Below are 14,910 nucleotides of genomic sequence, written 5' to 3' on the forward strand. Positions count from 1 at the left end.
TGATACGCTGCAAAATTTGGAGCCTTCCACAGGCAGAGGGCTACAACTTGCGTCAGGAAAGCAAGAAAGTCGACAGAATAACGTAAATGGCAAGAAATACCTCAACCGATATTGAGAACAGAATAAAAAATTCGGCGGCATTACTTTTCATCACGTCTTCGTACTTCTGGCCATCGTATTTGTAGAAGTTAGCGAGATACAAAGGGGCAAGCTATTTTATCGTGCGTTTTATTGTGTTAGATATTAAATTTTTACTAAGCTGAACACTGATTTCCTCTTTTGCGTCCTTTTTTTGTACGGGCTTGCAGTTGTTGGAATTAGTTAATAAATATATTTAAATGTTGTTCAGGATTTACGCCCACAAAAGCCACTTTTCTACTCTCAACGTTTCCTGCGTCACGATATATAATGAAGGGACAGTGAAATGTAACAGAGACAGATGCAGACAAAACATAAGTAAACTCTTTATTATTTAAAAAGTAGCTGCTACAGCTGTTAGTACATTTATCCGACTGCGATACAGGACTGCCATGGAAACATGTTAGCGCTTACCTACGGAACCATTCAGGCGTGCACCTCTTCGAAGCAAATCGACGACCACGAATGCTCTTCCTTAGGGGCTCCAAAAACATGGAAATCGCATTGGGAGGTATTGCAGTTTTGTGGGGAATGTGTAAGGACGAAACTTCTGCAGCCTAGTCTATACAGCCTTGTTGGGCTGGCTTTATCCTCCAAGTGCAACTGAACGATGCTGTCCGTCTAGGCCCCTGGGCGTTTGGACTCGATGGAGCCTTTCAGTGTCTGCAGAGCACGTACCGACGCGCGTCAACTGTGGCGCCGAGTTCCACAGCGGGCCCTCGCAGTCAAAGGAGGTGGCGCCCCTCTCGTTTGGAGTATGCTGAAGAAGTTGCGCTGGAAAGTCGCGATCTCTCCCCCTGCGATTTCCAATTTTAGATGTGTGTTAAATGAAAGAAGGTATCTGTGTCATTGGAACACTGAATGGGCACTTTTGTGGTTATAAATCTGAGTACAAAATAATTGTTTTCTTTATTCTGCTTTCGTTAGATTATAAACATCTAAATACCACTTATAATTGCACATTCTGTATGTACTTGTTTACATGTTTCATTATCCCGATACTTTACAATAAACATTGTCTGGAAACAGACACAGCCTTGTCAGAATGTTTCACATTCGCACCATAAATTCTTTTCCACTTGGTACTAGAGTTTTAACGTCACATACGAAGAACAATATAATCAGGTACTCTTGACCACATACCCTGCATATTCCACAACGCGCCATTTTTTTCACCGGTAATCACTCTGGGAATTCCCGGACAAATTCGGGATGACAGATGATTTGTCCTGGACAGAACACCGCTTAAATTCCTCGCCTGGTTACACATCTCGTAAACCCAAAATTCTTTCATCGACTAGATGAGACACTTTAATGGTCCAGTATTCTCATATTTCCAGAAATGATCTTGTTTTCCAGTACGGAGCCGGATGGGATGTCGATCCTGTCCCCGTGGTTGGCGATGATTATCACTGTGCCCTGCAACACACAGAGTCGTCCGTCAGGCGGGTAACTGTTTCACAGACAGGACACAGATCCAGATAGCTAGAAAAGAATTGCAGGTAGCTTAAGATTAATGCAGCAGATACTCGTGTATATGATGGGTGTGTAGTCAGCTTTTTACCAACCAAGTGTTTTACTATAATAAACTAATATGATACCGGGATATTGCTGTTACCACACGCGGAACACGCGAGTAACGTCCTAGCTACCTGCTAATTAGCGCGCTACCCATTCCCGCACAATACAGTGTGGCATAAATGAATCGGACGGAGAATATGCACAATAAGGCTGAGGCAGGTTTTGATTATTGTCAGTGAACGTAACAGAATAACTGCGTCACGCGCCATTTTGTCACTAACAAGAAGACCACACGCTAATCCGATTTTTATAATTTTTCCCATTTCTGGTACGTGAAGTTCGGAACTCAAATATCAGCGCCCCACAGCAGTTTTATCGACAGACAGTGTGGCTGCCAGCTAGGTGGCTTACTTTCATTTTCCATCCGATGAAAAATTTTTTTTTACAAAGCTGAAGGTTCAGCGAGCATTTACATGAATCGTAAAATACCTAAAGATGGAAGAAAAACCGGCAGCGCTCGAACTGGCAGCGGGCTCCGCGTTTCGGTCATCGCTTTTTCTCCTTTTTCTCTCATTCAGTTCGAATAACTTAGTCATTTAAATATAAAATTCATCAAATATGTGGTTATTAACAAGCCTATAATTTTCTCTTTTATGGAAAATTTGCATCTTATTTCAAACTACATGCAGCGAACTGAATAGCCAGTTATCATTGCAATCATAATTTGTTAAGTACTGATTTTTAAAAAATAAGAGACTAGTTTCGCGCCCGCTGCTTTGCTCGCATAGACTGCATGGTCTGCACAGATTTTTTGTTTTTGTCTAATCGAATTTCTTTTTGTCCACAAACCGCAACACCTTTTAAACCTTTCACGCTAATTAACGGCATAAAAACATTGTGTTTCTGGTTGTACTTCCGATGGAAAAGCGATTCTGGTAGCCGGAGTCCATGATTTTTGTTAATCATGACTTTCACGTTCTTATGGTGATATTTCCATAGAAAGTTTCCTCCCCTAGCGCATGTTTCTATGCATCTAACCGAGAAGCGAAATACAAATTTTCGTAGAATTAACTTCAATTTTTTTTAATGTATCAAAATATTTTCTTTTTTCATTACTTATTTTACCCCCTTAGAGGTTGAACTTCCAAAAACAGTGAAACATGTATTCGTCTGATCCTAACAGAGGAGCCAAATACAAATTGTCATAGATTTAGGTTTAAAAATGGTTTAGTATTTCTTTAATAATGCGTTAATTTAAAAAAACTTTCACCCACTATTTTATTCCTTTAGTGGTTGAATTTCCAAAAATGCTGAAACGGATACATTTTTTTAATTTCTGAATAAGAAACCAAATACCAGTATTCGTAGTTCTAGCTTCAAAATTGTCTTAATAGCGACGTGCTTTCAAAATACCCAGTGTTCGTAGTTCTAGCTGCAAAATTGCCTTAACAGCCACATGTATTCAAAAAGCCTTTTGTCCGCCGTTTCATTCGTCACAGGATTAATTTCCAAAAATGTCGAAATACGTATTTTTATTATCTCCTATCGAGAAAACAAATACCAGTTTTCGTGGTCCTAGCTTCAAAATTGCCTTAACAGAGACATATTTTCCCAGCGTCTTTCATCCGATGTTTCACTCCCTTAGGAACGGAATACTGAAAAATCCCTTCCTTAATGACGTCTAAAGTATAAGGTGGACATCCTATCGAAATTTCAAGTTTCTATCGTTGTTGGTTTGGTCTCGACTATGATGAGTCAGTGAGTCAGACAGTCCGGACATTTCCTTTTATTGTTTAAACTAAAAAAAACATGCAAATATATTTTTAATCTTCGTGTTTTACGGCTCACGGCACTGGTCGTAGAACACGCAGCTTGGTTTAAAAATTTATCACAGCTGGAAATCCAACCGTATCAACCCACAGGGCAGGCGAGCATTTTGCCCCAGAGGAACATGGCCGCTCAACCGAGTGAGTTTTGCTTTTGCCTATTAAACACACTTGGAAGATTTCAAAGTCGATTTTCTCGAGAACTAATGAGAGTTGAATCGAACTACTATGGGGGACTGAGTGCAGAACTTGACATGTCTTAAATATATATGTTTTATCGTGATCCCCATTTTGCGTCGCATTCAGCTGGTGACTAAACGCGTCTGCTCCTTTCATCCACTCAGACGCAGTGCCACAGCGATATACTTGGGACATAAAAAGTGAGAGGTGCCCATGCGCAGACATGTGACAGCAGACAACTGGTGGGCCGAAATCAGGGTTTCCAGCATTTCCTGTGACGGTCTAGCTGCTGTTCATTAATAAGGGTCAATTACGTGTCAGTCTTATTAAAAAATTCGAAGACAAAAAGAACGATCCACCACGAAAGATTTATCCCAGTGGGACAAAAATCGGTAGATCTACACTACTGGCCATTAAAATTGCTACACCACGAAGATGACGTGCTACAGACGCGAAATTTAACCGACAGGAAGAAGATGCTGTGATATGCAAATGATTAGCTTTTCAGAGCATTCACACAAGGTTGTCGCCGGTGGCGACACCTACAACGTGCTGACATGAGGAAAGTTTCCAACCGATTTCTCATGTACAAACAGCAGTTGACCGGCGTTGCCTGGTGAAACGTTGTTATGATGCCTCGTGTAAGGAGGAGAAATGCGTACCATCACATTTCCGACTTTGATAAAGCTCGGACTGTAGCCTATCGCGATTGCGGTTCATCGTATGGCGACATTGCTGCTCACGTTGGTCGAGATCCAATGACTGTTAGCAGAATATGGAATCGGTGGGTTCAGGAGGGTAATATGGAACGCCGTGCTGGATCCCAGCGGCCTCGTATCACTAGCAGTCGAGATGACAGGCATCTTATCCACATGGCTGTAACGGATCGTGCAGCCACGTCTCGATCCCTGAGTCAACAGATGGGGACGTTTGCAAGACAAAAACCATCTGCACGAACAGTTCGACTACGTTTGCAGCAGCATGGACTATCAGCTCGGAGACCATGGCTGCGGTTACCCTTGACGCTGGATCACAGGAGCGCCTGCGATGGTGTACTCAACTACGAACCTGGGTGCACGAATGGCAAAAGTCATTTTTTCGGATGAATCCAGGTTCTGTCTACAGCATCATGATGGTCGCATCCATGTTTGGCGACATCGCGGTGAACGCACATTGGAAGCGTGTATTCGTCATCGCCATACTGGCGTATCACCCGGCGTGATGGTATGGGGTGCCATTGGTTACACGTCTCGGTCACCTCTTGTTCGCATTGACGGCACTTTGAACAGTGGACGTTACATTTCAGATGTGTTACGACTCGTGGCTCTACGCTTCATTCGATCCCTGCGAAACCCTACATTTCAGAAGGATAATGCACGACCGCATGTTGCAAGTCCTGTACGGGCATTTCTGGATACAGAAAATGTTCGACTGGTGCCCTGGCCAGCACATTCTCCAGATCTCTCAGCAACTGAAAACGTCTGGTCAACGGTGGCCGAGCAACTGGCTCGTCACAATACGCCATTCACTACTTTTGATGAACTGTGGTATCGCGTTGAAGCTGCATGGGCAGCTGTACCTGTACACGACATCCAAGCTCTGTTTCATTCAATGCCCAGGCGTATCAAGGCCGTTATTACGGCCAGAGGTGGTTGTTCTGGGTACTGATTTCTCAGGATCTATGCACCCAAATTGCGTGAAAATGTCAGCACACGGGAGTTCTAGTGTAATATATTTGTCCAATGAATACCCGTTTATCATCTGCATTTCTTCTTGGTGTAGCAATTTTAATGGCCAGCAGTGTACATGTACAGAGAAACAAATGATTACAGTTTATGATAAAGAGCTTCACAAATTAAGCAAGTCATTTACAAGTTGGTGCACCTCTGACCTTTACGCAAGCAGCTATTCTGCTCGGCACTGATCGATAAAGTTGTCGGATGTCCACCTGAGGGATGTCGTGGCACATTCTGTCCAATTGGCGGGTTAGACTGTCCAAATCCGGAGCCGGCTGGAGGGCCCTCCTCGTAACGATACGAACGTTCTCAGTCGGGGAGATACGCTGCGACCTTACCGGCCGAGGTGTCTGCCGTCTCACAAGTACGAAGACGAGCAGTGAAAACTGTCGTCGAGTGTGGGCGCGAATTGTCTCGCTGAAATAAAGCCCAGGATGGCTCGGCAAGAAAAGCAGCAAAGCAGGACGTAGAGGGGCGTCGACGTACTGCTGCGCTATAAGGGCACTCGAAGGGGTTGCGCGATGAAGGTAAGCCGCGACCCAGACCACCGCTGCCCGCTGTCGGGCCGTACGGTGGTCGACAGTATGGCGGCTTCTGCAGACACGCCTTGAATCTCACTGACTTGTCTTCAGTGGTGAGTTCCACTCCGAGTGCAGCCGCTACGAGCAGCGAAGGCGCGTGTGCAGGCGTCCCGGACGGCGGTGGGCGTCGCCCGCCATACGACGCAGCAGCCGGCAGCGGTGGTCCGGGGTGCCGTTCATCTGCACAGTACGAGCCTTCGGTTGTCGCCCGTGGCACGCTTGCAGCACACCGTTACGTCGACGACACTCTACATCAGGTTTTCTTACCCTTCACGGCAAGCTATCGTAACCTTACATTTCAGCAAGATAATGCCCCGCTGCACACGGCGAGAGCTTATACCGTTTGTCTTCGTGCCTGCGAAACCCTACCTCGGCCGCCGGCTCTCTCCCTAGCTGAGAACTTTTGGAGCACTGTGAGTAGGGCCGCCCAACGAGCTGGTGACTCTGACGATCTGTCCCGCCAACTGGCCGGAATCTGGCGCTATATCCCTCACGAGGACATTCCACAAGTCTATTAAGTCTTATGCCAGTGCATAAGGGCCAGAGGTGTTCCGGCGCGTCACTGACTTGCTCAGTTTGCCAAGTTATCTCACTTGAGTAAAACATCCAGTAGTTCTGAAAGTGTAGTCACATGTTTCAGTGTACATATACACCACGTCTACCAATGTCGGTCCCATTCGGGTCATTCCTTCCTGGTGTGTCGTTTTTTTCTCTTAGAGTCTATTTTCCGAGCCGGTTTTATTCTCCCCAAGCTGTACTTCAGAACCGCAACTATGGCTTCACGTGGTTCTTAACCAGACAGTTGTAAAGTACTACAGCCTACGGTACTAATTACAACTACGTTACTTTTAACATCAAAATTACCGTGTCTAAGAGGTGACTTAAGGTTAAAATAATAAAGAGAAAATATACAGGGTGTAACGAAAGGGCACGGTCAAACCTTCACGAAGTATAACAAAATGTGTTATACTAAAATCGGTCGGGAAACGCTTTATTTCCGTCTTAGAGATTATTTTGTACTTGCCTTCATAATCACATTAATCACGGGAAAAACACAGAAAGAGATCGTACCATCATTGCATCAAATGCTTTCTTACATGAAATACCCTCTTGGATACGTTTGGTTAGAACATACAGTAAGTTGTAATTCTTAGGTTCATCTCCAATGCCCGTTGTTTCAATTGAAGGAAGGTAATGTTGACACGCATCTGTTTTCATTCCACGTGCGGCATGCAATGAACTTCTTTGCTCTAGTAGAACCTAGCAAATAGCATCAACAGCTTACCGTCAATCGCAGATTCAGTTCGTTGTTCGCTGCGACGGAAGTGTACTCAAATGCGGAACTGACAGACGCCCGTTTGCTGAACGAAACGGCGGATGGCGATGACCGTGGCTGCCGGTGTTTGTATCGCGGGCGATTACCAGAGGGGCACGAGGGCGTGTGATGAAACTGAGGGTCGCCTCGGGCAGTTTGGGGTGCTGAAGCCTTCTACTCGAAACTGGGGGACTTGTAGATGTACGAGGACACCTCAGCTGGATGGGGAAACTTCTTGGAGCATTCGAGGACAGCCCTAGTGATGGCGTGGGACAATCAGATGAAACGAGCAACGTTCAGCACGTCAGTAGAGAGTGCTACATAAAAACCACGTACTACGTGTGCAGGCACTAGCAGCAGCTGATTTTTCTGCACTGGTACACGTCTGATAATGATTCATTCGACAATGTACAGTTGTTCTTTTCAAAGTAACAAAAAACCAAAAAACAAAAAAAAAAACAAAGCGTTTCCGGACATATGTCCGTACAGTATATTTTCTTCCTCTACGCGTGGGAAGTATTTCCCGAAAATTGGCCGTACCTGCTCCGCACGCCAGTCGGAAAGGAGAGGGCATAGGGGGGCTGTGAAGAGGACGCCAGCCAGTGGCACGCAGACCGACCCTCTGCAGGGCCTCTGCTATGCAGACGACAATCTGCTCAGCATACATTAGCATAATCAATAATAAAGCGCAGGAATTTGGTCAGTTTCTTTCCAGGAGCTCCCCGACATAACAGGATTGATCCACGAAGAAGTTCTTCAATAGAGACTTAAAGTGCGAGGATTATTGCTAAGATTTTATACTTCTCGTGGCAGCCTGTTGAAACTGGATGCAGCAGGATACTGGACGTTATTCTGCACAAGACTCAAGGAGGTGTGATCCAAATACAGATTCGATTTCTGCCCGGTATTAACCGCTTCAAAGTTGCTAGTTCTTCGGAATAAGGCCATACCATTAATAAAAAAAAGATATATATACTAAGATGTCCGAAAGAACAGATACCATCGGTGACCATGCAGCTCGTTAGAATGAAATTACAATGAAATGAACACCGTTAGCTGCTTACAGGCGTTGACATACGTCAACGGGGACAGATGAAATATGTGCCCCGACCGGGACTCGACCCCGGGATCTCCTGCTTGCATGGCAGACGCTCTATCCACCTGAGCCACCGAGGACACAGAGGACAGATGTATGTCAACGCCTGTAAGCAGCTAATGATGTTCATTTCATTGTAATTTCATTCTAACGAGCTGCTTGGTCACCGATGGTAGCTTTCTTTCGGACATGTCAGAAAGAACAGATACCATCTTAGTATATGTATATAGCTAAGGCTCACCGGCCACTTGACCATCTTCTTCTTCTGTGCGAATGCACAAACAGTGCCCGAACTCTTACGGGAATCGGCAACGCGCCGCGAGTAATGAGTATAATGGGCGGGGGCACTACGAATGTAGTGCGGGACAATACGCTGAGAATGTGGGTCTCGCGGAAGGCGTGCAGTCACGCTATCCTCTGTGTCCTCGGTGGCTCAGGTGGATAGAGCGTCTGCCATGTAAGCAGGAGATCCCGGGTTCGAGTCCCAGTCGGGGCACACATTTCATCTGTCCCCGTTGGCGTATGTCAACGCCTGTAAGCAGCTAACGGTGTTCATTTCGCTGTAAAAAAAAAAGATAATTATATAAAGAGAGGTCAGTGTTCGAATTATCACAGTCAAGAAAGCGGATCGAAAGGAGATTCGCAAACGTACAGCATATAGTACCCGCACTGCCCCTTTCGTGGCCGAAAATACATTTTGTTTGGGGGAAGAATTAATCCATAATACTGTATAATCCCATGCGTCATAAGCGAATGAAAGTAACAAAGTAGAGTGATTTTGTTGTTCGACTAGTGACTTACTAAAATGACTGTTACAGTGGTAAATATAGCAGCATACAGTTTTTGAGCAAGATCCTGAACGTGGGCTTTCCATGGCAGCCACCACCAGGAAGAGTTGGTATGTTCAGACTCGCTAATCATACGCCAGTTCTGTGTAATCGAAATCTCAGTTTTAGATGAATTATGTCTCAGAAACTGTAAAAACTGAGTCTTATTGTGATTTAGCATGAATTTACTTTCTTCAAGCCACGAAGTTATGTCTTGGACTGCAGTATTTGAGACATTAGCCATGTCCCACGTAGTATCCTTCACTACCAAGATACCAAGATAATGCCATGAGCTGACTACTGAGGCATCCTCCAACCCCCCCCCCCCCTTCTTCCCCTGTTAACTCCGCTCCAAACGGTCGCCACCTCCTACTCTTTCTCTTTACTGTGCAGAATGATGTTTTACTGTCTGTTCTTAAAGTATGAGAGGAACAAGTTGTGAGCTGCATCTCTTATTCGACAATGGTCCAACTATTGCTGTAATATTTTCTGGTTAGCGTTTTCAGTTGCTGAAGCATATCTAAAGCTATACATTTGACAGCAAACTGTGCGAACTAAAGCGATCAGTTACCCTTATGGCTATAGATATAAAATTTTAGAAAGCACTCTATTAATGAAGCGTCAACAGCAATCGGTATAAAACGTTAAAATCCAATGAAACATTCTCGATCGCAACAGAGGTTTATTTTGGTTGGCAGCCGGCTTCGATGTATAATTTAGACCATCTTGTGGCCGTAATTCCCACAGGCGGCGGTGTGCGGAGCGACACACGTAACAGCTGGGACACGGGGCTCACGGCCGGAGGGCGGTCTAAAGTATACGGCGAACCCGGTTGCCGACCTAAATAATCTTCTGTTGCGCTCGAGAATGTTTCACAGAATTTCAATCTTTTGTATACAGCCTTTTCAATGATTTTGTGAAGAACCAATAGCATAGAATTACGTCTAAAATCGTCTAGACTCCCCTTTTCTTCTTTTCTGTATAGCGGTTTGACTAATGAGTAACTTAATAGGCTAGGTAAATGAGCATTCCTAAAGGAAAAATTACAAGTGTGGCTAAGTACAGAGCTAACGTATGCGGCACGTTGCTTTAGTACCCTGCTAGACACCCCATCATATCCGCGAGCATCCTCGGTCTTCCGAGATTTAGTCACTGACTCAATCCCCCCCTTGCTTGTGTAACGCAGGCACCACTGTGCACTACCGTCGGTGTACTTTTGTAGTCGCCAGCAGGTCCTGGCGGTGCGACATCATCCAAGACACGAGGCAGGTGCGATGCAGAATACGTACGTCAGTCACGGAATGTTGGCGCACGGATACTAGTGCAGTTGCTCCGCGGCGATACAGTCCACCCACGATTTCTCTCCTTTCCTTTCAGGAAGCTCAGCACTGTCGTACGTGAGCTCTAAATATGGTAACCGTCCCCTTTCAATTTTTGGTTATGTTCTGAAGCTACGTTTCAGTTCTCTTGGTGTATGTAACAGGTACATATGTCACAACTGAATCCTGATAACGCTGCCATACTCTACCTTGAGCGATACGCCTCTTCCGAACGTTACGTCGCCAGACACTGTCAAGTGGTCCAACTCGATGAGGTCCGGTATGGTGGCGAACCTTGAGAGGAACTCTTTCACCTGAAACATCGAAGGGAGTGTCAGATGAGATATACCACTGAAATGTGGCTAGTGAAACAGTTAGTCTATGAAATCCAAGCGACTTGAACTATGGCCAAAATTTCTAATTATTTCATTATTCTAAATATTCCGTTATTCTACTTATTATTTTCGCACTGCAGCGGAGTGTGCACCGCTTTCAGACTTCCTGGCAGATTAACACTGTGTGTCAGACTGGGATCTCTGCCTATCACAGGCAAGTGCTCCAATGACTGAGCTGTCCAAGGACGAGTCAAGACTCATCTTCACAGGTTCAGTTCTGCCAGTACCCCTTCCCCTACCTTCCAAACTTGACAGATGTTCTTCTGAATACTTTGTTGGACTAATACTCCTAGAAGAAAGGACTCATAAGCGATCTTTAAATGTGCCAAAAAGTTACAAATAATCGAACACTCAGCTGCGGAGTGGAAATTCATTTTGTAAACAATCCTCTAGACTGTAGCTAAGTCATGTCTCCCAAATGCCCTTCTTTCCGGAAGTACTACTCCGACAAGGTATGTAGCAGAGCTTCTGTGAAGTCTGGAAGGCAGGAGATGTACTTTCGAAAGGGAGACTGTGAAGGTGAGTCACGAGTTGTGCTAGAATATCTCAGTCACAGCGTTGTCGCATAAAAGACAAAGGTCCCAGATTTAAGTTCACATATGCACACATATCTGATCTGCCAGGAAGTTACAAATCCGTGCACACGCCACTGGCGAGTGAAAATATACTGTAGAAAAAAATTCGCCAGGCTGTGGCTAAACCATGTCTCCACAATATACTTTCTTCAAAAAATGCTCATTCCGCAGAGTATGCAGGAGAACTACTACGAAGTTTAGAAGACAGAAGATGAACCTATATTAAAACTCTGCACATGACCACAAGTAATTATTTAATTTATTTCATCTTCACGCTTTTTAACAGTACGCCATTTTCAAAGGAGCGAAATCCTGTTGACACAAACTAATCGAATTACGCATAACAGTTTGCAGTAGCGCCTGATAGCTGGCTGTGACTCGGAGGGTTGTCGAAAGGTTGTCTATTCCGCCGACACGTAGAGATCGGTGGACGACTGTGTCCGCACAGACACATTTCAGAAGTGCCTCACGTAGCTGCGTGGGTGGCACTGAGTGTGAGAGGGGGATTTAGAGGGGCCCTCTGCCGGTTTATTCACGTGGTTAAGTGTTTTACCAGCTGAACGTGTCAATGGCGTAGCCCCAACCCTTTCTCCCTCCTCTTCTTGCATACGCCACTGGAGGGCGCGAAAAAGCAACGATAAAAAGCATGAATATCCTTTTCTGCTTCGGATTGCGTTCACATTTGGTCGAATGGTTCTGACTGGCTTCTAGAGGTTTCACCCTGTACACTAGAGCAAAACTGGGAGTCACTCTACACTCTAAAGAGGTATCTAACCCCAATCACGTTGATTGCGCTTGCAGCTCCATGATGTCCTTCGGGAGGGTTGAATCGTCTGGGAGGTGTCAACAATGTCAAAAGTTGTCAAGATCATCGCACTGCGAACTGTCGTATTCGACAGCAAAATGCGTGAATGCCCAAAGGAAAGGGATGACTCCATTCATGCGCTTTTAGACACCTCTTGAGATCTTTTTGTGTCAGTTGTAAAGAGCAGTGTGTCCGATATGCTTTCCTCCGCCACCCATAAGAAACTCACGTGATTTCGACGTAGGGGGTCCCGGTTCTGAACTCCGTCGCACATGCTCCAAGGAATGGGTCACATGGGGGTTACGCAAGGTATGACGCCCTTTTCATGCTGTGACACTTGCACGGTGCCACTGGACATAATTTTGGGGAAATTTGGTGCTAATGTGACACCATTAGACCACCTTACACCTCGCGTGAACTTCTGACCTCTGGCCTTTTTGTGTACGTGTCAATATATAAGAAACTATCAGCTTCGATTGCGGTAATGGAACCAACCTTCACCTAGGTTTCAGTCCAAATAATTGAGCCTTCTTTAGAAGATATACCTGAATTTATAATTTGTCTAAGAGGGCATGGTCTAGAAATAAAACTAAAACAGCCTGAACAGGCGTAGTCACATAAGTACTAAGTGTACACCAAGACCTAAGCTCTGGTGTGCGCCTCGTCTCCATGGACGCCGTGTGGTGGGCCTCGGGAGCTCACGTGAAACTAAGTGGGCAATTAGAGATTCAGGTATATGATCTTAAGAAGGCTCAATTATTTGGGCTGAAACCTAGGCGAAGGTTGGTTTCATTACCGCAATCGAGGCTGATAGTTTCATATATATTAGATTATCACGATTTCTGACTGTGCTGCAATGTTGAAAGTACAAAAATACATGTGAGTACCTTGCTCTACGAAGCGTCGCTGACCCCGAGTATTACGTCGCAGCGCGCCACGCTTCTGCACCTTTACAGAGGAAGCTTGTCGGCATTTTCGAGCTAAATTTCTAACATATGCGTCGCAGTGGAAGGAAATGAAGGGGTTTCAAAGAAGCGGCCCTTTAATTTCTTTGGGCAGTATACAATGTGATTCAGCTGCCCCTATTGCTGGGTTGTGGGCAGCCCACAATGCCTTCAAATATTGTCTCGTTCGTTACGTGCAAACTATTAATTCTACATTAATTTAATGTAATTAAATTTTATACTGGGAGACGTTTTCACCAGAGAACACAGTTTTCGAATTATTCAAGAAAGACGCGTTTGTCTTTTTTTCTACATTTCTCTCGAATTATTCGAAAACTAAAGCCTCCAGCGAAAACGCATCCCAATACAAAATTTAACTTCATTGAATTTCCTGTAAAAATCCTGTTCATTTTTTTCTGTAGGACGAGTAGTTTGCGTGTAGTGAGCGAGAGAATATGAAAATCTCGCAGATGGTATTTGAAGGCGTAGTAGGTTGCATAAAACCCAGCGATAGGGGCAGCTGAATCACGCTGTGTGTTATTATACACTACATTACCTGCTCTCCAGACCATGTAAGTAGACGAGGCAGCACATGAAAGCTGTCTGTACTGCTTGCGCCGAAGCAGAGAGAACACAAAAATCCTTTGATGCTTCGCTAAGAGACTGACAACCAGAGGAACACAAGCGAGCAATTGTGAATGGAAAGCTAACACGACCGGAAGGAGTTTGTTCGCACTCGCCTACCTTTTGTATCAGAGAGAAGTTTTGTTCGTTTTGCTTGTTTCCTTGTGTCGACTCTGGCATAAACCGGGTTTTACAAGGTCACCCCCACGAAGGAAATCGCCGTAAGGTTAGGGAGAGGCTGCACCGCCGGCTGAACGCCGCACGTACCTTTCCGAAGTGCTTGTCGCCCAGCTTGATGAGCGGCGTGGTGGGGAACATGCGCTGCAGGCTCATCACCAGCGAGCCGCTGCTCAGCGAGTACAGGTTGCTCATCACCAGCAGCAGGTCGGACGTCTTCTTGACCGGCAGGAACCGGCTCCGAGGGACGTTGATGCCTGCAACGTCCACCACAACGACAGTCACCAGCTGCGTGCGAGGGAGCTGCACACCGGGACGTCACAAACAGTTATCAAAATACGAGGGCAGTTCAATAAGCAATGCAACACATTTTTTTCTCGGCCAATTTTGGTTGAAAAAACCGGAAATTTCTTGTGGAATATTTTCAAACATTCCCGCTTCGTCTCGTATAGTTTCACTGACGTCCGACACGTGGCAGCGCTGTACGGAGCTGTTAAAATGGCGTCTGTAACGGATGTGCGTTGCAAACAACGGGCAGTGATCGAGTTTCTTTTGGCGGAAAACCAGGGCATCTCAGATATTCATAGGCGCTTGCAGAATGTCTACGGTGATCTGGCAGTGGACAAAAGCACGGTGAGTCGTTGGACAAAGCGTGTGTCATCATCGCCACAAGGTCAAGCAAGACTGTCTGATCTCCCGCGTGCGGGCCGGCCGTGCACAGCTGTGACTCCTGCAATGGCGGAGCGTGCCAACACACTCGTTCGAGATGATCGACGGATCACCATCAAACAACTCAGTGCTCAACTTGACATCTCTGTTGGTAGTGCTGTCACAATTGTTCACCAGTTGGG

At 45.5% G+C, this 14,910-nt stretch overlaps 1 protein-coding gene across 1 annotated transcript in view; it reads right to left on the reverse strand.

Annotated features, from left to right (window-relative positions):
- Positions 1 to 1,028: 1,028 nt before the first annotated feature.
- Positions 1,029 to 14,910, reverse strand: part of LOC126424876 (UTP--glucose-1-phosphate uridylyltransferase-like) — a 77,968-nt gene continuing 64,086 nt past the window's right edge. The window contains exons 9-11 of the mRNA XM_050087705.1: positions 14,150 to 14,316; positions 10,749 to 10,853; positions 1,029 to 1,557 (exon numbers count right to left, since the gene is read on the reverse strand). Coding sequence (XP_049943662.1) covers positions 1,450 to 1,557; positions 10,749 to 10,853; positions 14,150 to 14,316 — 380 coding nt within the window. The 3' untranslated portion in view covers positions 1,029 to 1,449. The remainder of the gene's footprint in view (positions 1,558 to 10,748; positions 10,854 to 14,149; positions 14,317 to 14,910) is intronic.

The sequence above is a fragment of the Schistocerca serialis genome, chromosome 10, assembly GCF_023864345.2.
Source record: "Schistocerca serialis cubense isolate TAMUIC-IGC-003099 chromosome 10, iqSchSeri2.2, whole genome shotgun sequence".
NCBI classification, from domain to species: domain Eukaryota; kingdom Metazoa; phylum Arthropoda; class Insecta; order Orthoptera; family Acrididae; genus Schistocerca; species Schistocerca serialis.